At 39.9% G+C, this 18924-nt stretch overlaps 3 protein-coding genes across 6 annotated transcripts; all 3 read right to left on the bottom strand.

Annotated features, from left to right (window-relative positions):
• Positions 1 to 833: 833 nt before the first annotated feature.
• Positions 834 to 4507, bottom strand: rps15a (ribosomal protein S15a). Of its 2 annotated transcripts, none has more exons than XM_088302600.1 (5): positions 4407 to 4507; positions 3534 to 3671; positions 3356 to 3435; positions 3106 to 3191; positions 834 to 964 (listed from the first exon to the last, which is right to left on the bottom strand). In XM_088302600.1, the coding sequence occupies exons 2-5, from the start codon at positions 3664 to 3666 to the stop codon at positions 871 to 873; spliced, it is 393 nt and encodes a 130-aa protein (XP_088158726.1). In that variant the 5' UTR covers positions 3667 to 3671; positions 4407 to 4507; the 3' UTR covers positions 834 to 870. The 2 variants fall into 2 exon arrangements, with proteins under 2 accessions (XP_088158726.1, XP_088158727.1); XM_088302601.1 differs by lacking the exon at positions 4407 to 4507 and adding an exon at positions 4304 to 4326.
• Positions 4508 to 5653: 1146 nt separating this feature from the next.
• Positions 5654 to 9742, bottom strand: notum2 (notum pectinacetylesterase 2). Its single transcript, XM_088303077.1, has 12 exons — positions 9649 to 9742; positions 9243 to 9552; positions 8976 to 9028; positions 8487 to 8582; positions 8318 to 8378; positions 8132 to 8244; positions 7955 to 8057; positions 6946 to 7134; positions 6723 to 6823; positions 6259 to 6406; positions 6115 to 6162; positions 5654 to 5957 (listed from the first exon to the last, which is right to left on the bottom strand). The coding sequence occupies exons 2-12, from the start codon at positions 9545 to 9547 to the stop codon at positions 5654 to 5656; spliced, it is 1521 nt and encodes a 506-aa protein (XP_088159203.1). The 5' UTR covers positions 9548 to 9552; positions 9649 to 9742.
• A 5125-nt stretch (positions 9743 to 14867) lies between these two features.
• coq7 (coenzyme Q7 homolog, ubiquinone (yeast)) lies at positions 14868 to 18743 on the bottom strand. Of its 3 annotated transcripts, none has more exons than XM_088303793.1 (6): positions 18611 to 18743; positions 17043 to 17218; positions 16746 to 16860; positions 16397 to 16536; positions 15148 to 15216; positions 14868 to 14986 (listed from the first exon to the last, which is right to left on the bottom strand). In XM_088303793.1, the coding sequence occupies exons 2-6, from the start codon at positions 17151 to 17153 to the stop codon at positions 14909 to 14911; spliced, it is 513 nt and encodes a 170-aa protein (XP_088159919.1). In that variant the 5' UTR covers positions 17154 to 17218; positions 18611 to 18743; the 3' UTR covers positions 14868 to 14908. The 3 variants fall into 3 exon arrangements, with proteins under 3 accessions (XP_088159919.1, XP_088159920.1, XP_088159918.1); XM_088303794.1 differs by having other exon boundaries at positions 18513 to 18633; XM_088303792.1 differs by lacking the exon at positions 18611 to 18743 and adding an exon at positions 17526 to 17775.
• Between the last annotated feature and the right edge of the window lie 181 nt (positions 18744 to 18924).

The following is an 18924-nucleotide window of genomic DNA, read 5'->3' as shown; positions in this document are numbered from 1 at the left end:
TAAGACCACCGTACATCACTGTGAGTGATGTAAACTGCCAATGGAGCAGAAAGGCTACCACCTAAAAAGCAGCAGCAGAAACAGCACTGAGTGTGTAGTGATGTCAGGTCACGAGGGACGCAGTCTGTCTGTGTGCTTTAAGTCCACAAGGAGCATTTTGCACAGCGATGTTCCATTAGCTCACCTCAAATATGAGGTCAGATGACAACTACAAGGCAGTTGGAGACGAGACAAAATACACAAGAGGACACTGGAAATGGTCACAGAACTGCAAGGGTAAAACGTTTGTGGCTTTGCACGAGATGCAAAGCATATTGCAAGAATTCACACCTAACAGCAATTGAGTGTTGGCAAGGTCATTCAACCAGAACACACCAAAAAAAATTTGCTTTCTTTTAACACTCAGTGGCAAAAAAAGCTTGCAGTTGTGAGGAAAAAGTGAACTTTCAAATATATTTGTCTGATGTTGTACGTTTAGATATGTTGCATTTTTTTAACCCACAGAACTAAGGACCGGTTCTACGTGTTTTGGGCAATTGGAATTAGCAATAAATGAAATGGCCACGCTGCTACCAAAGACATCATTTTTTTTCTCAGCATGGATACCATCAAATCAGGGGAATTGTGAAATAGGACTACAAAGAAAAGCTTTTTAAGGTCGCTTTTCAGGATGCATAAATTATTAACGTTCGTATTTTCAATAAATTACAGTCGGTCAGCGAACAATGTGCAATCAGTGTAGTTTGACGTTATTCAACCCAATTCTTTTCACATGAAATCAAATCAGATTAAGAGTGTTTTTAAGTGAAATGAAATGAGACAAGAGGACCAAGAACCTTTCACTGGTTGATTTTATTTTCGGTTGACTTTTTAGAAAAAGAATCCAAGGATTTTGCCTCCTGTATGTTTCCGTCTGGCTTCTTCGTGGTCCATGATGCCAGCTGAGGTGGTCAGTACAATGTATCTGGAAAGAAAGGACGACAAAATTTCTAACTTGTCACACAAAGCTGAACAACTTCAATTTGGTACATGCTACATTTGTTACCTCCGCAATGTGTTGAGTTATAAGCCTTCAGTACTTTGCAATAAACCCACAAGAATAGAGACAAATTGTACAAAAGTGTACTTTTAAAAAAAACAAAAACAAACAGAAAACGATACATTAGCGGCAAAATTAATTGATCAGATTTACAATTCTCAAAGACAATAAAAGTATTGTTTTTGTGCACTGCTTGATCTATGACAACACCCGCAATTTAATACTTGTTTCAACTTTTGCATCAAAAACATGAATGCAATCAATTTAATTTTTTGCACACATGCAGCACTTGACCCATGTCCAATGTACAAGACAATCTAATATTGAGGAATCAGAATGTCATAGTACTCCGTGTGCAACGAGATTAGAGAGCTCACCGCTCCAGTGCAATACAATAATAATTTAATTATATATATATAAAATACATTAAAGATTAAATAATTAAATAGAAAATAAATACTAAATTGGATAAATAAAAACATGTTGCTGTTCTGGGTAGTTGTGAGTGAGAGTCGGTGCATTTCCACAATTTTATTCATATGATTTCAGTCCCTTCTATTTAAAAAATTGTACGGGCGCTCAAGAAACGTGAAACATTTTTTAATAGTATTTCTTTTACTATTTATAGGTAGTTTCATAATAATAGTGTAACTCCGCATAGTGTATAGTTTTTAGTTCCATTCAAAATGCACAAGACATTTCGACGCTTGCGCTAAACATCGATACATATTTCGTTTTTGTGGATCGTCACAGCAGCGCAGAGAGACAAGCGTGGCAGCAATTTAATAAAATAAATAAATCGAAATCGGGAACTGAAAATGGAATCGGGGCTTGAGTGAATCATACATCCCTAGTTATTAATGAAGGAAAATACGCATCTGTGTACTAAATACATACCACAAAAAGCTGTTTGCAAACTACATCAATGTTCGTAAACAAAAGCGATATTTGAAATGAAAACTTTGCTCATACAAACAGAACAGAAGCATTTGTGATCCGAGTCGCTGGATACCATGAAGACCAAAGCTCGAGAGCCGATGCAACTATCGCCGACCTCACAACAAATTCCATGTACCAGTGCAAGCTGCACAGAAGTGTACGTCTTCAGACATTAAAATCATTGCACTCCTATAAAAGTGTAACGCCACAAGAACAGAAGGAGTGTGAACTAAATACTGCTGCAGTTGAACATGCCATGACTGAAATGCAGCTCTCAGAGCTTTGTGCCGTCATCTTCGAAAACGTCAACACAAGTAGCAAGGTTGAGTACCGAGCCCCGGTACTAAATTGGCCTTAGGGCTAAATTATTAAAAGACGGCGCATTCATAAGGTCCTATTTTAATGGTTCTGTTAACAGTCTTGGAGAACCTACAAACATTTTTTTTTTTAAAATCCATTTTGGCTTGATGAACATAATTTTACACCTTTTCCCCACCCCAGCGCTGCGCAAGAGGCATGGCTGATGGGATGGGACCATTTGGAACATACTGCTCGAGACAATACGCCCCCATGGACGGCGGTTGTTCTGTATACACACTGCATTGATGCGCTCTGCTTGTGCACGCGTGCCAGTTTCACGTTGTTTAAACTGCTCCAGCTTCAAAGTACAGCTCGCGCTGCACAATATAGAATTGTCTACCGTATGACATAGCCCTTTATCGACTTGAAAAGGTCATGTTCCTGCTACATGGGACAAATGACATGCCTTTTGTACAAATGGGCTCACCACAGTTATTCACCATGCCTCAGTTGAGACATGAGTTGCATTCAAGGCAATCACACGATAAGCAGTGCATTAATAATGCTCTCACTTTCTATTCAATCAATTAAACAACAGAACCCCAAACCTAATGCCACTGGCATTCAAAATTTGTTTACCATAGAAAAATCTTGGGATTACATGATTGTTAACTTGAAATGCACTACAAAACAATTTCTGCTAACATGCAAAGTATGAGGGCAAAAAAGCATTCTCTTCATCTTTGGTGCAAAAACCAAGCTCCAAACCATATATCACCCCACACCTAATAAGTAGTTCAATTCATTGCCAAGAAAGCGATTCTCACCCAAACTGTCTTGAGGGCAAAAGGTTGTTCTGCCACTTCTCCAGATCCTTGAGCTGAAGATCAAAACGTGGACTGATCACGCCACACTGGAAGAAACAAAAGCACAAATATCAAATCCAACTTATGTCTGGACAGATACTCCAGAGAAATGTCTTATCTTTGGACTGAATTGACCATTAACCATTCAAGTTAATGTAAAAGCAAACGTGACTAAAAAGTTAGTGAGGAATGAAGTGGGTCAAATTTGTACCTTGTTCAACCTTCCTGTGAGATTGACGACTATTTTCCCGGCTCTATGGTCATCAATGATCTCAAACTCACCAATGTAACCTGGAACAAATGTTTACATGAAAAACCCCGTTAAAGAACAGTTGACTGGCCGACCTTGGGTCTATGTATGCAAGACCCTGCAAATAACGGACACTTACCGTGCTTCATCATGACAGTCAGAAAGCGCACAATAACCTTGGAACATGGCCTGATGAGGACCTGTCGTTTCCCACGCTTTTCAGCATTGTTGATGCACTTCAGAGCATCTGCAAGAACGTTCATGCGCACCATGATGCCTGCAGAAAACAAAATGCTTTAAGAACTCAACTTTTCATTCTCATTCAAAAATCGAGAGGAAGAGCACAGCCTCAATTATGGTCTTGGTTAGTTAATGTCCCTCACACACAAAGAATGGCAAAAGGTGTCATCAATTTGAGTGCTGGTGCATTCCACAGTACTATGTGTATAAGTACACCCCGAAAGCATTGTGGACATTTAGCAGGATAGACCTACACAAACCTAATTAAATAATGGCAGTTACGACAAACGCACCAAGGTATAATAGCAATCTTTGTGCACATTTAGCTGGAAAGCCCACTACAGTACAGTCCATCACACGGACACTGTGACACAGAGGTTGCTTAAACTAGCTGTGCTTCGCTAGGCGGTACCTTAGCGGCGCCGTCTTAACGACAACACAACAAAGACGCTCCGTTGGATCACTATTTGAAAATATTCGCCGCACAGCTTAAGAAATGCCGTTTATGCTCCGTAAAGCCGTTGTATCTATTGCAACGGTTAAGCATTTCTCAGGCGCTTCCAAGGTAAGCGCTGTTCGGCCTGAGTACAACGGATGGCATATAGAAAAAGTCGCTCAAATGATGTCGGGAAGTGATAGAAACTGACGATAAACACTTTAAACAGTTACCACGTAAATGCACTTCAAGGTTATTGTCAACATGGGAGTATTGATAATAAGATGAAGTAGATTCAAACTGGATTGTACTTGACAATATTAAAATACATCTCACCGGTTCTGCAATATGGCGGAAAGAGGAAGTAGAATCTAGTTGCAAAGCATTATGGGATAAATGTAACGGTCTATCACGTATCGCTAAATCAACGTTTCTATTGTTCTCGATAACTACTCTTGCTTCTTCTAATTAAATACGCACAATATTGTATTGTTTTCTGTTATTTATTCACATTTTTAACATTGCTTAAATTCACAATTTCCCAGGAATACAAACGTCTAATTTCAATTAGCGTCACCAAGCGGTCGGGGTGAATAACTACGCATCCTTTTTTTTTTTCCTTGAACATTTTCGTCATTTTCAAATAATTTCCACAAAATAAGAGCATGAATTATCCAATTACCTTTTACCACTGTATCTTTTGATATGTTATTATTGTTTTATGTGGCCTGGTGGGTAGTGATTAGCATTACAGTACTGAGCACTGCCTTCCTGTGAATAGTTTCATGTTCTAATTTGTTGCATGGGAATTCTGTGGGTACTCTACTGTGAGTGTGAACTTGTTTGTCTTTAAACGCACTGCAATTTGTTGGCGACCAGTCCAGTGTGTACTGCTGAAGTCAACTAAAATAGGGTCACTCTTAACCCTGACCCGAATGAGGATAAGTGATTTAGAAAACAGATGGATTGTTCCATATGCAAAAAGTTACTTTCTATTACATGACGTACAGAATGCAGAGACAATAATTAATAATTGACTTGTATTTATTTGTTTTAATTGTTTTTTTTTTTAATGGAATCTTTATTGGGAATAAATTTGACTGGATCACAATACCCTTGTGATATACATCAAAGACAACATATGTAGGACAGCGATTACTTTAACATGCAGTAAAATATGTGTATAATTATGTTAGCGTAGTCTTGTTGGCTATAGATAAATAAGTAAAAAAAATAAAAATAATAATAATAATAAGTCAGTGTGTTTGGCTTGCGTGTGTACAGTTCAGAGTTAGTGGAACAAGTAGCGATTTTACGTCCGTACATTAAATGCTGAATCTAATCAATGCTAATCAAGTAGTTAAATAATGGCAGATTGATGAAATCCACAAGTAAATTGACAAATGACTGGGTACAACGTATATAAATAAATACAAGTTTTAAAAAAAAAGGAGAGAAAAAAACCCCTCAACCATTGGGTCTCAAACTTGAGGAGGATACGGCATGTTTCTTTACTACAAAGTATTTTGATCACTACATAAAGAGAAAACATTTGACTCGGTCTCTCTTCTGCACTTAAAACGTTAGCCACTGCTGCTGCCCATGCTAGCAAGGAATTCTTTGTCTCTTTTAGGGTTCAAGCCAAGCTTCCGAAGGTCAAGACCCATGGCAACAAGCATCTGGAGCAAGGTGAGTTCTTGTTGTGTTGCTTGGTCCACCAGAGTGGGACATGTGGGGTTACACTGAGGCCAATGGCACCCGTCCACCAGGTGAAATGGACAGCCTTTGGTTGGAGTTCTGTTGTTACGAGTGGCTTCCAAGCTCCTGTCCCAGCAGTGCAGGGCCCGAGGCAGGGAAGTGCCTCGAACTTGGAAAGTCATCCAGTTGCTGAGTGAACAAACAAGTAGAACAGTAAGCACAGTAGGTGGACGCAATTAAGGACAAAAGTGATAAGTGACAAATTGTAAGGTGTCAATAACCATCTCTGGTGTTGAGGAATAAATATATTTTTTAGGTACAACAAGCTTATCATATCCAATCATACCTTTTGGTAATCACTGTGTGGGAGAGGCAGGAAGGCGCAAAGACTGCTCTAAAGAATCCCACACAAAAAAAAAAAATAGACATCATTTGTTGGGTCATTATTAAATTATATTATGCCCCAGCAAATTATTCATTGGGAACATACGTGACATCTCTCAAGGAGTTCTTCAACTCTCTGCCGAGGTTCTGTATGTATTGCCACTGTTCATTGCTCATGTGCTGCCCTCCAATGTAGATGTTCTCCACTCTTAGCTGTTCTTCGTCAAAAAGCCACTGGACAACAAATAGAGGGGCTGCAGAGAAAGCCAAGCAAAGGGTACTGTAACTGCAATTGGCATTTAATGTACCTCAGAAAAGTAATGCTGACGATTTCAAGACAAACAGAAGTATCTTCAAATGAGCACTGAATAGCACTTGGAAGATTCTAGTAATTGCTATAATTTAATGGCAGGCACCATTAGAGGTGTGACTATTTGCGCAAATAAAGCACCTTTAGTTTACCACAAGCAGGTACAATGCATTGACAACTTTGCAACGCATAAAATAATTAACAGGGCAATTAAAATGGAGCCATTCAATGCCGTTAATCTGATTTTGAAGGCCACTTACAGGTCAAGGCAGAATACAGCTTGTGGCCAAAGAAGCACTGCCACTCCTCCCCTTTTTTATAGAGCCGACGACACCGATCAGGTACCACGCCATTCCACAACCTGAGAAACCAAAGCAACACAGACTCCGCTTCATTATTGATGTTCCCAATGTCGACAGATTTGTAAAGTTTGAATGACCGGCATTTTGCGCGGAAACATACATCCAGTCTGGATCGCTTTACCTTAGGCCGACCTTGATGGCATCTTCGGGTGAACAGGTAACAGTTTCAGGACAATTGGGTGATCTCTGGTGCTTACTTTCTAGAAACCAGCCAGAATCCACCAGACCTCGGACCTGTGCCTCGGCACCAAGCTGCTCCAGATAATTGGCCACTTTCTCGATATTCAGCAAGACTCCTATACCCCCAGCACTGCAGGAAGATTCAAATTATCGTTAAGTGGCTTTTATAGAAAAATTCCACGCCGCAATATGAGTGTGGTTTCAAAGCTATTAGATGGACATCGCAACGCCATTAATTTTTGTAACGCTTGTCCGATTCATTGTCTGGTGTTAGTGGCTGCAACCTCTCCCCACAAACTTGGGAAAGGACCATGGACGGGATCAACCGTCAGTCACAGGTAGGATGGAAATGGTGCACGGATGTGAATCGGCAGCTGCACACAGTCGGCAATGTGAACCACGACACAACTAGTCAGAGCTGGGCACTTGACCCTTTTTTGCCGGTCAAAACCTTTTCACCCCCGGGACGGACTGCCCAGCTCTGCAACTAGTCCAGTGCTTCTCAATTATTTTCTGTTACGCCCCCCCCCCCCAGATAGAAGAAAACAATTCACCCCCCCCACTCTGCCGCAACTATAAATAGTAGATTTTTTGTTGCAAAACAAACCTACACTGTAGAGTTAATACTCACTGCGCACTGGGCCAGGAGAGCGCCACTGCCAACTACTGGAGTGTATGTGCAATTACACTTTATTGTAGTACGCCAGAAAAAAAGCATGTTCCCCACGTTCACACGCGCCCCCCCTCAGCATCGCATGGCGCCCCTCACACTATTTGAGAAACACTGAACTAGTCCAACATGCCAACTCACAGCAGACAATTCAAACTAACATTCTATTCTAGACGGCGGTGGGGGGGGCATCCCTTTAAGCAGCATTTTTATCATCGTTCAAAGTTGGCTTGCTAAAGGTGCAGTCCGCATCACAGCTTGAGCAGCAAAACGAGCTTACCTCGTGCCAGACAACAGAACAACCTTGGCCTGCTTGATTCCTTTGGGAATAAGGTCTTTGATGACCTCTCGAATGATGAGCGATCCCATGAAAGCGTACTCAGCTGGTAAGAAATACAGAAAAATAATGCAGGGAAATGCTAATTGTAAATGGAGATTTCTTTCTACAGGGACGCACTTGAAGTTGCATTTCTATTCCGTTCTTTCTCTCTTCCTTGCCGTTGATTTGGAGGAGGGGTCGGGGCAGGCCCAGTCCCGCTCCAAACATCACTGGAACAATACGGGATGACTCTACAGAAAAAGGACACATTCGCAGATGAAAACCACTTCGCAGTTACCCGAACGTGATTCTAGAGGTTCTTACACAATGTTGGTGTTGTGCCAGTAAGGATTCTCCGCGACTTGGGATGACAATATGCCATGCCCTGCAAATCAAGCAATCGATAATTAAACAGAGCTCCTTATCTATTAAAAATTAGAAGATTGATAATGAGAGTGCGTTTGACAAAGTACGGTATAATAAGTTGACTGACCAGTCTTTGTCAGGGGCCAACCCGATGAGCTCATGAGTCGAGGGATATTTTGGTATCTGGAATCGCAGGTCTCTTTGCTGTAGCAGCACCAGCCACCTAAAAATAGCCAAGACTAATATTAAACAGATGCATTATGAGAACCAAATGCGACTCCATCACAGAGGCTTGCGTGATGAATGCGAGTCGGAGGGCAACGCACCTGCAGCCTTAAGTCAAGCTTGATTGAATTTGATACGGCTATGAACGCGCTTTCCGTATTTGAACTTCATTGTTTTTGATCTTTGCAATACTGCATATTTTGGAAGGCCATTCTTAACATTATTACCATAGATGACATGCGAGATCTAGTTGAAGCATCATCTATTCCATTTCTCCAATCCGAAATAAACAGAAAGCTAACAGTAACCAAAAAAGGAGGAAAAACAGCGGACGTCATCGCAATTTAAATTCCAAAGGGGCTGACCTCTTGAGTGTTTTTAAAATACTCACCTTCCAGAAATAACAGCCATCTGCGGCTTCCTCTGATCTCTTTTAAGTAAAATCTGTAAAAAAAAAAAAAAAAAAAACACAAATCATTTTTTAATGACTAAAGACAAGAACCCAACGTGGGCATATAAATCTCCATCCAGCATCTCCCATTTTTACGTTTATTATATTTCTTATAATCCCTCGAGGAGAATTAAATGTCGTTCGGCTGTATGTTAAAAAAATAAATACGAAGATAATATTATTATCGACTTCAAATGACCGTCTCACCCAGCCGGTGTCCCGTCATTACATGTCACGTGCTGGTTCTTGACAAAATGCAACCTCATTTCATCCGTCTGCTGTTTCGCTCCTCGAGGTCCAGCCGCATCATCCCTTGTAGGTTCGCCACCGCCGGTACCTCCAGGAGCTTTGTTTGAAATGCTCCCGGCAGAGAGAACAACCTCGGGTGAAAGCTGGTTGCCGTTGCCTGCTCGGGTCCCATGTGGAGATTTCTTGCTCGACTGAACTTTCATATTCCTACTCCAGCTCTCCCCCAGCAAAAGCAAGAACGCAATCTGGCCAAGTATCCTCATGTCTGCTGATGATACGATACGGAAAAAAAGATTATTTCATTATTATTCATTCATAACAGGATGAATCCGACGTGAACTATTAAAACGAGAAGTGGACATACCTATTTTCAAAATTGCTGAAGTGGCCCAGATGTTGGCCTGATGATAAAATCGGCGGTAGCAGGTATAAAAAGATGATGCCGGTCTTGAGTGGTAATGAAGATTTGACCATGTTTTGATGAAGACTCCAAATCATCACCGAGCTTTATAGTGGCCACCATATGGATCAGAGTTCCTCCCATTTTTCTCCTGCAGCTCCAACTGACGACACACATCAAGGGGAGGTACTGGACGGGCCGGTGGTGAGGAGAAAAGATCTCCTTAACATATTTCTTTGCACACGTTCAGAAGCAAAGCACTTTGCCATCTGGACGCAGCTCAAGAACATGCTTCCCCGCCTGCCCCCCCACGTCCTTCTTTCTTCCCTCTCCCCTCACACTCCTCCAATTGCTCGACGGTCCGACCTCGTCATTTCTCCGTTTCAACAGATTACGATGAAAACACGTTTTATGAAAATCATAAAATCTTTTTCCAAAAAAAAGAATGGTTTTCATCGCTGAAAATGATTTCAAAAAAGGAAGATTGCTAAGCTAATGTTGTTATGGATGCAAGCGGCCATGAACGCATTCATCAATGTACTTTTTGGCTTCTATACCCGTCAGTGGCAGTGAATGAGTTAATTTTTGCCAATTATGTTATTAATAAGCGAAAAGCAGAAAGAAAAAAAATCTAAAAATTCATACTTTTTGCCGAAAATGAATGCACGACCCGCCGCAGCATTCGGTGAAGTTGCCAAATCTGAGAGAGTCCAGCTTTATGAAGTTCAGAATCCTCTAATTTAATTCACTTGTGGTTGTAGTTTACATTGATGCAATACAATCTTGCTGGTCATTGCTTTGCATATTTGAGATCGTTTGACATATTGCAAACTATTGCAAATATATAGCACTATGATGCAGCGCCGTCGTGCAAAAAAAAATAAAAAATCTATATATATATATCTAGATATATTTAGTTAAATAATTGGAGAAACTCTTATACTAAACTCACAAATTGGTGGGTTTTTTTTATTCGGATGCAGCTTTTGTTTGGGGCCTGTTTTAAAATTTGCAGGCGCATTTCACTTTGCTGAGCAGTTGACTGTTTTATCTCCATTTAGAATTTGAAATAGACACTCAAATTTTATCGGAGACTTGTGTACTGTTAAACGTTTTCTTACCTTCCTTTTTGATTGAGACATTTTTAGCATAGTGTCATAAGACTTTTTACCCGCTGGCTGCGTTTCGATCCAGGTCAGTCTGGAGCCTGCAGACTCTTGGAGAGTGCGTTTGATGAAGACAGACAGACTCTTTGAAACTGATCCTCTGCTGGACCCGTGGGATGACTCAGTGGTGACATAGCGCTGATCACGAGCCTTGGGGTTCTGAAATTCTCATCAATGAAATGCACACCATTCTAACATGCCAATCGCAGCAAATTGATGGATGCTTGAAAGGCCAAGTATACAAAGGCAGTGCGAGTCTATGCGGCGAAAGGCAACGAAGGATGTTTGGAGAGTGAAAGAGTTACACGACAACTCAGAATAAATGGATTAGAAAAATAAACACTTGGACTACAAACTTTTTAATGGTCTAGAATTCTCACACAGTCAAAATCCAAGACATTTTACATGTGCAATTAATTTTTGGTAATTATCAATAATGTATTGAGTCAAACAGGGGGCATTCTGTTTTTAAATAATCAAGACCATGATAAGTATCCCCAAAATACTGCACAAACAAGACAGAACAGTTGACCGAGTCTTCTACTTTGGCAGGGAGAAAAAAAAATTCTTGACTTATTTTCAAGCATTCATGCTATTTTAAACGATGGCCAGAAAGAAAACAGAGCTAGTAAAATATGTGTGTGAGATCATATCACCTAGATGCAGTAAAAAGTGGACCCTAAAGACATCACTATACTGAATTTGATCTCCTAAACTGAACAATTCTTCATTCCTTCAGTTGTCTAGACAATCTTCCAATAAATCAGCGCAAAAATCTCTTTAACAGATACCCCAAATAGCTTTTAAAAAAATATGAAAGAGGCTGTTGAAAATCTATCAGCAGATCAACAGAATATCACAAACCGAGAGATAGTTTTTCTTACTTGATTGGATGAAATGCCTTTTTTTACTTTCTAACCAGTGCAAAATACGTTATATAAGGTTGGCAAATTTTAAGCTTCTGGTAAATAACAGCGAATAGCAGTGGTGGGCCGTCAAGGCCTTCTCTGCTGGCCCAACCTAAGGAATCGTGATTATATTCTTCACATTGATGTCATATTATATCCTAGTGTTGATTTTTTTAGGTTAGAGTTTGTATGTTTGTTTTATATGTTTCCCTTCTCCAACACACCTGATTCAAATAACTAGTTCATCAGAAGCGGAATAACGATCCTGATCAACAGAATCAGGTGATTTGGAGGGAGACATATAAAAACGTAAGGGTCGCGGGGGTGCTGGAGCATATCCCGGCTGTCTTCGGGCAGTAGGCGGGGTACGCCCTGAACTGGTTGCCAACCAATGGCAGGGCACACAACAAACAACCATCTACGCTCATCATCATACCTAACGACAATTTAGACTTGTCAATCAACCCACCATATATGTCTTCGGAATGTGGGAGGAAAGCGGATTACCCGGAGAAAAGCCACGCAGACACGGGAAGAACATGCAAAGTCCACACAGGTAGGCCGAAGCCGGAATCGAACCCACGACCTCTGCACTGCGAGGCGGCCTTGCCGTGCCCCCGCCCCATATGAGAAAATTACTCCAAATAAAACATAGCAATGTAATAATGCTAGAGTTACTTTCAAAAGTCAAAAGACCTATCCGACCACTTTTGAGGGAGCTTCAACTAAGACAACCTCTGAATCATTTTTCCTATAGTCCTGACAAAATCATTTTGTGGAGTTTTGTAAACGGTAATGGCACAGTAGTCAGTGTTATGTCACAAAAATGCTGAGAAATGGCATGTTGTTCAACTCATGACACAAATTCCTCAATTTACATGGCATCTGTGGAGGGCTGTAATCCCAGTTTGGGCTCTGAAGTGGCTGGAGCGAGACACTATTCTGACAAGGGGACACAATGTGCTCAAGCAAACATTATGGAGTGTGTTTTGGGGTACATGATGTGAAGCTCCAAAGTGGCCTTGTTGTCACGGTAGATGACCACGTCCATAAATATAAACAGCAGGATGTCACCATGGTGAACACAAAGTTAACGAAAAATAATCAAATAATTAAAATTGGAAAAGTGGAAAAAAATAACATTTTTGTTAACGGAATAAAATAAAAACGAAAATGATTCCCCAAAAAAAAAAAAATGAAACTACATTTTGAGTTTACAAAATTAACTAAAATTATTCGTATTTGTAGAGAAAATTTATTTATTTTTTTTTAGGTTTGGTTTTCGGTTTGCCGGAGGAAAAGAAGCTCGAACGGTCGTCTGGGACTTGTAGTCGTCGTATAGTGTGTTATACAGAAACGATGCCATCAAGCAGCAGCTAGTAAAAAAGAGCCACCAAATGACGTCGCTCCTTGGGGACGAGTTTGCGTGCAGCTACGGCTCGAATGGCTCACCTGCTTTTGCTATTTAACGCAGCCTGAAATGCAACGCTCGATAAAAAGTGCTTTCCTTTTTTTGGTTCATATATATGAAAAAAAATATACAGTATATATGAAAAAATACTACACTGCACAACCTGGTTTCAATACTTCTGAACATTAATTCAAGCCACTAATCCGCTTTAGAAGTTGGCAAACAAGGCATGCTAGCTTTATTACAATTAGCGCGCATGCAGGCATCTAACTTTAAAATTGTCATGTACTGTACTTATTGATTATGTCTATATATTATCTGTCGAATGTTAAACTGTACTCTTTAATATCAATACGTTTTAAAATAATATTTTAGTACACATTATAATATATTTTAGATTTTCGAACGGTCGCCAGTTTCGACTTCCGGGTGTGTTGATTCCGCATAGTGCGGCCTCCTCGCGAGTGATTATCCAATTACAAAACGCGTTCTTCACCTTCATCGTAAGGCCAGCGAGAAGGTTCCACTCGTGATCCGATTGGCTATCGCAACTGTCCATCAAATCTGAAAGGTCATTGACCGCGACAGAAAAGATGCCCGCACAATTGTATCTGAAGGCCTCGGAAAGAATATTGCGTGTTACTGGTATTGTGAAACCTGCCTGGCAACAAGAGCTAACAGAATCCTGATTGGATTAAAACTCTCACCTAAAAATACAACGCTAGGATATAATAAGACATCAATTTGAAAAATGTGAGAAGGCGTTGAAGGCCTTGACCTCCCCCCACTGGTTCAAGGTGCGCTGATATTGGAGCTTTAAAAAATGTCTGCTTTTAGTCCGTGAGGAATTTCTACTGGTGCTCAAGCCACGTAAAACAAAGATCATACTGTACAATAAAAAGAAATACAATAATCCATCATTTTTAACGGGCCGGGATGAGATGAAGCCTGTAAAAAAGTCAATTCACAAAGAACATAAGTTGTCAGACATGTAAAACAAAGTATAACATAAATCTGTGCTTCAGACAAAACCGAGGTGGAGTATTAGTTACCATAAACCGCAGACAATTCCACTGAACAGTCTGCAGAAGCGAAAGCCAAAGGGCATTACTACCTGTATCCGAAACATTTTACTACAGTTGCGGCAGAAAATTTACAATGACAATTATTCATTGCTGTTCCAGTTTGGTTAAATTTTATTGTACTTTTTTAATTCCCCGTTGCCAAAATCTGAACATTCCTTTGAATGCAATGTAAGAAAGGAATGTTGACAATTCACACACGAATCCAGGAAGAAGGCAAAAACTGCAGAATGTCAATCTGAGTAATACGGTTCAAAATCAGTAAATGAGTTCAAAGTGATTTTATTTTCTTATTTAACTCATTTACTGCCATTGACGGCTAAAGACGTCAAATATCCATTTTTTTTTTTTTACTCGGCTGGTCGTGAATTAGTTAAGCACGTGCACCTTGCATAAAACTGAGCGCTATGAATGATGGCCAGAGGTATTACGTCATTTTTTGTAACTATTATTATTGCCACACATGTGCATTCGGGGGGTGGGTGCGAGGTGGCATTTTACCAGTTACCCCTTAAGGTCAGTTTTGATGTGCAATTCATCTCAGCTAAAAAAGAAAAATAAAAAATAAAAAATAAAAACTGCTCTGACCTCAAACAACAGAAAATAGATCAAAGGCTGCATACAAACATTTTATTTGTTATTTTTTTAATTACAAAGTTACACACGTTGAGAAGCATAAATTGCAGCTTTGCACCCGAGCTGGATGGCATTTTTAAGTATCCAGTATCCAGGTACCTGAATCAAAAGGAAAGCAGAGCAATGACAAAAGTTAAAAATAATCATTTTAAAAAAGCACCAAATTCAGAAGCTTGATTTAAAAACAAACATACAGTGGACACATTTTTTTTTTTAATATATCGACCTGCATTACTGTTCCAACAGATCCCCATACTTACTGATTCAGCATCATGTTCCAATCCTATATCGTGATGCTCCATCTCATCATCTCTGAACTCTTTTATAACCTAAATAGACACAACACACACACAGAATCATGGAAGAAAAAAAAAAAACAACTCAGCTGCCTTATTAGGAGGCAAAATATCAAAAAAGCACCGGTCCTGGGAGCAGCTAAATTTTGAAATCGGTGATTTTGCTTCCATTTTCACATTTTTTTATATTAACTGCATATTTAAAGATGAAATTTACAATTGATCTAAATGCAAACTCTAAAATAATCTCTTCTAAACAATGAACATCAGTCAGAATCATTACTTTCACTCGATAGCAATATTATCATGATCTGGCTGTGATTGACAGCAGCAGTGACAACCTAAATAATTTCTATTCTATGAGAAGTTCTGCTAAATAAACTAACCAAATGCTATGCTGATGAATCACTAACCTGATATAAAGATGTCTGCAAACGCTACTATTCCACTCCCAACTCACTACAGATGCGTGTGCGAGACTCAGCTGCTTATATAACAAAGGGTGGAAGATCAACTACGTCAAGATTCCGGAAATGGTCGTTCAAATAAATTTTAGATAATCTTTAAAAATTGGCCATTGTCAGGCCGCCATTTTTCCTGATCAAAATTCAGTAACAAAACTTTGTTAACCACAATCTCTCAATCTAGAAAGTTGCGGGGCTGGCAGAGAAGATAATACTGCCACCTGCTGTTCAAATGAGTTAAAAATGTAACTTGTCCAAAGTAGAATGATATAAAATATAGTGTCCTTGTAAAATGAAAATAAATCTGTCTTCTAAATTGAAATCTAAAACACCGCAGAGAAGAATTTTATACACAACACTGCCAAATTTGACTGACTAAAGAAAATACCCAACGACGTAAAAAGAGGCCTCACAATAGTGAAAAATCACCCCAAGCTGTCGAATATCAATAAAATAACCTGGGAAAATGGATGCTACTGCCATCAGCATCTATTTGTTATGTCTATAAATAACTACAGTGGAAAAAAATAAACAGTTTACCACTATATTGACATGATAGTTCTTAGACTTTGCACATATTTTCACCAGCTTTCTCCAAACATGTATTGAAAAACAAATCGCTGAATTCAAATTAAACGGTCTTTGAAGAGAAGAAAAATAGTACCATACCTATAAATTTGAAAGGAATTCAAATAAAAACAAATGAATATTTACGGCAGACAGTGGCATAATAATAATCAGACACTCACTTTTAATAGCTCAGTATATCGTTCAGGATCCTCCTCCATCAGAGTTCGTATCTGGCTGTTGTAGTGCTCGGAAATGCTTTCCTCCACTGCCACAGTGCAGGCCATGGCCGCCTCCTTTCCCAACATTGCCGTCGATGCCCCTATATAAGAGTTCAGGTTTAAGGAGACTGCATCAGAACAAAAATGAATGCAATATTCTTTAAGATGCGCATAATAGGAAACCTTAAACAGCAAGATTAATATTTATAATGAATCACATGAAGATGAAGACGTGTACGACTTTACATACAACTTTTCACACTTATATAACATCACCCTTTTGTTTAATTATGCCTCCTCTTTTACCAACCTAATAAATAGCCAGCAACGTTCCAAAGTGGTAGCAGTGCTGTGGGTCGGACTCTGCTCTCAGCAAGTATTTCATTAAATTTCTCTAGGTGTTTTTTTTCTTGGTCCCACATTTCCTGAAATAAAAGAAACAGCATCTCACAAAAATGAAAGTTAGGGACAAAATACTGATGAAGTGCTGTCCTTAAGTGCGGGTATCCTTGACTTGAGTGACAGAAGCTCAGTCTTGGGGTCTCAAATACAAACAGCGATCACATTCTGACTGTATCTTGAGGTCAAAGGCGGATTCTTCTCTTACCTGAATGAGACCTCCAGCTGTAGACCGGCCCAACACTGCCATCTGGCCGGCGTAGATGCGATTGGCCCCATATTCACCTGCATGGTCCACACGAAGGATGCGGTCAAGCATCTCCTTCTCTGACCTGTCACGCGGGGGCGGCACCACACTGTAGTCACGTGAGCTCCATCGGGACGCTGCAATCAGATTTATGAAGGCACATCGTTAACACATTAATGATGCATCATTGCTATCTTCGGAGCCCATGGTATGCCCTGACATGAATCTCTTATTCTCGCCGCTCTACTAGACACATTTGCATAACGACGAAAACTTATGAAACAACCGCGCCGCCCTCACGCGACACATCCTCTACGTTACACTAGCGCAGAAAATAACAACAGTCATTAAAAATTGACAACCTAGCGACGGTTCATTAGGACGTTTGTTTTTAGCATCTTTAGCATTTTAGCAGTGAATTCTACCCGTACACCGCTTGCGTACCTCTGCTTTTTGAGCTCCGCTGTGCAATCAATGGGACTGCCCTGTTTGTCCAATCATTTAACACCGTGTAGAGGGTTCTTTGCATGTTCTCCTGTTTGTGGTCCTACCATCCGATTCATCAACCTTAGCAAAATAACACACCCAAAAATGCTGGCAAACTGTCATTGAAATGTCAGCGATTCGATTTGTCGCTGAGTGATGACGACACCGAATTTGCGCAACACTTCTCCGCCTCCTCTCCATCCTCCTCCTCCGCCTCTCTTTTATTTATTTATTTTTTTTTTTGCAAATTTAGACAGTACATTACCGCCACCCACTGATCTGACATGATTACGGCATTGGTTTATAGGTTAAATTAGTCTATTATTCGAACATATACTGTACACACATACAGGGTCACGAGATTGTGTTGGAAAGTTCTGGAGCAAAAGCTTCTTGATTCTCGTTCTATGGAAGATCGTGTTCAAATTGCAATAAATTAAAAAAAGACAATGGGCCATTTTTGTTTTCTGTGGTGTTTGCAGAGATTTTATTCGATTCTCCACAGATTATAATTGCATTTCATTTTAATGAAAGAGGTTATTTAGTATTTAAGTTTTGAATTAAGATATATTGAACCGTTATCTAACCAATTAATCATTTGTATGGCAAATAAAGCAATTCCATCATCAGTTGTACAAATGACAGGCACTTACAGTACATGGGTTGCAATCATTTCGGATCACTGCAAGATATTAAGATCAAACGGTAAGTACGACTTCTTGTTACAAGATGTTAGATGAACTATAAACTAGGAACACGTGTAGAAACGTAGTGACAATGGCGAAAAATCAATGAACGTAATGATCTGTTGACACCATGTGCGATGCAGGAGGCTACGTCCACCAGAGTTCACCAAGGAGACTGTGGCATCACACACAAAAAAATGGCCAAACAGACAGGCAGAGAAACAGGAACATGACATTCATAATACAAATAATTCCTTACTGTAGGCATTTTCGAGTTCACATTGTTGGCCTAGTTTACGCGTTGGTCTGTGGGAGGAAACCGCACATTTAGCTAAATACAGTAAATACTGTGATTACCTCTCGGCAGGGGAGCGTCTTCTCTTCTGGGTCAAAATAATGCAGAGCGAATCCTTTGTTCACGATTGTTATGTAAGATAAATCATGGATTTGTTGACTTGCAGAGGTTTGTGGGGCAAACTGAGTAATTGTCGATGGTCTGAAGATGGCACTGTTGCACAAATGAGATATTAAAGAGGATTTGACTGCCTTCGCTGTAGGCCAATATATCATATTTATATTTGAATGTAGAAGTAGGCCATTAACTTTATGTTTCTGCAATAAATTTAGCCGTCATTCACTCATCTTTATGATGGAGTATTGTTGAGGGGGGG

Source organism: Idiotropiscis lumnitzeri, chromosome 8 (assembly GCF_059441095.1).
Source record: "Idiotropiscis lumnitzeri isolate Australia: NSW breed Sydney's pygmy pipehorse chromosome 8, RoL_Ilum_1.0, whole genome shotgun sequence".
NCBI lineage: Eukaryota > Metazoa > Chordata > Actinopteri > Syngnathiformes > Syngnathidae > Idiotropiscis > Idiotropiscis lumnitzeri.
This window is presented reverse-complemented; position numbering and strand designations above follow the sequence as displayed.

Bases quoted from the DNA above. Each gene is read 5' to 3' on its own strand.
- rps15a (XM_088302600.1), bottom strand. From the start codon at position 3,666: ATGGTGCGCATGAACGTTCTTGCAGATGCTCTGAAGTGCATCAACAAT. The intron at 3,436-3,533 runs GTAAGTGTCCGT...CATTTGTTCCAG, and splicing joins GACTGTCATGATGAAGCACG to GTTACATTGGTGAGTTTGAG. The intron at 3,192-3,355 runs GTACAAATTTGA...TGTTTCTTCCAG, and splicing joins TCACAGGAAGGTTGAACAAG to TGTGGCGTGATCAGTCCACG.
- notum2 (XM_088303077.1), bottom strand. From the start codon at position 9,547: ATGAGGATACTTGGCCAGATTGCGTTCTTGCTTTTGCTGGGGGAGAGC. The intron at 8,583-8,975 runs GTGAGTATTTTA...GGCTATTTTTAG, and splicing joins ATGGCTGTTATTTCTGGAAG to GTGGCTGGTGCTGCTACAGC. The intron at 8,379-8,486 runs GTCAGTCAACTT...CTTGATTTGCAG, and splicing joins TTGGCCCCTGACAAAGACTG to GGCATGGCATATTGTCATCC.
- coq7 (XM_088303792.1), bottom strand. From the start codon at position 17,610: ATGCAAAGAACCCTCTACACGGTGTTAAATGATTGGACAAACAGGGCA. The intron at 16,537-16,745 runs GTTGGTAAAAGA...ACTCTTATATAG, and splicing joins CGTTGCTGGCTATTTATTAG to GGGCATCGACGGCAATGTTG. The intron at 15,217-16,396 runs GTGAGTGTCTGA...GTGTCTATTTAG, and splicing joins GATATACTGAGCTATTAAAA to GTTATAAAAGAGTTCAGAGA.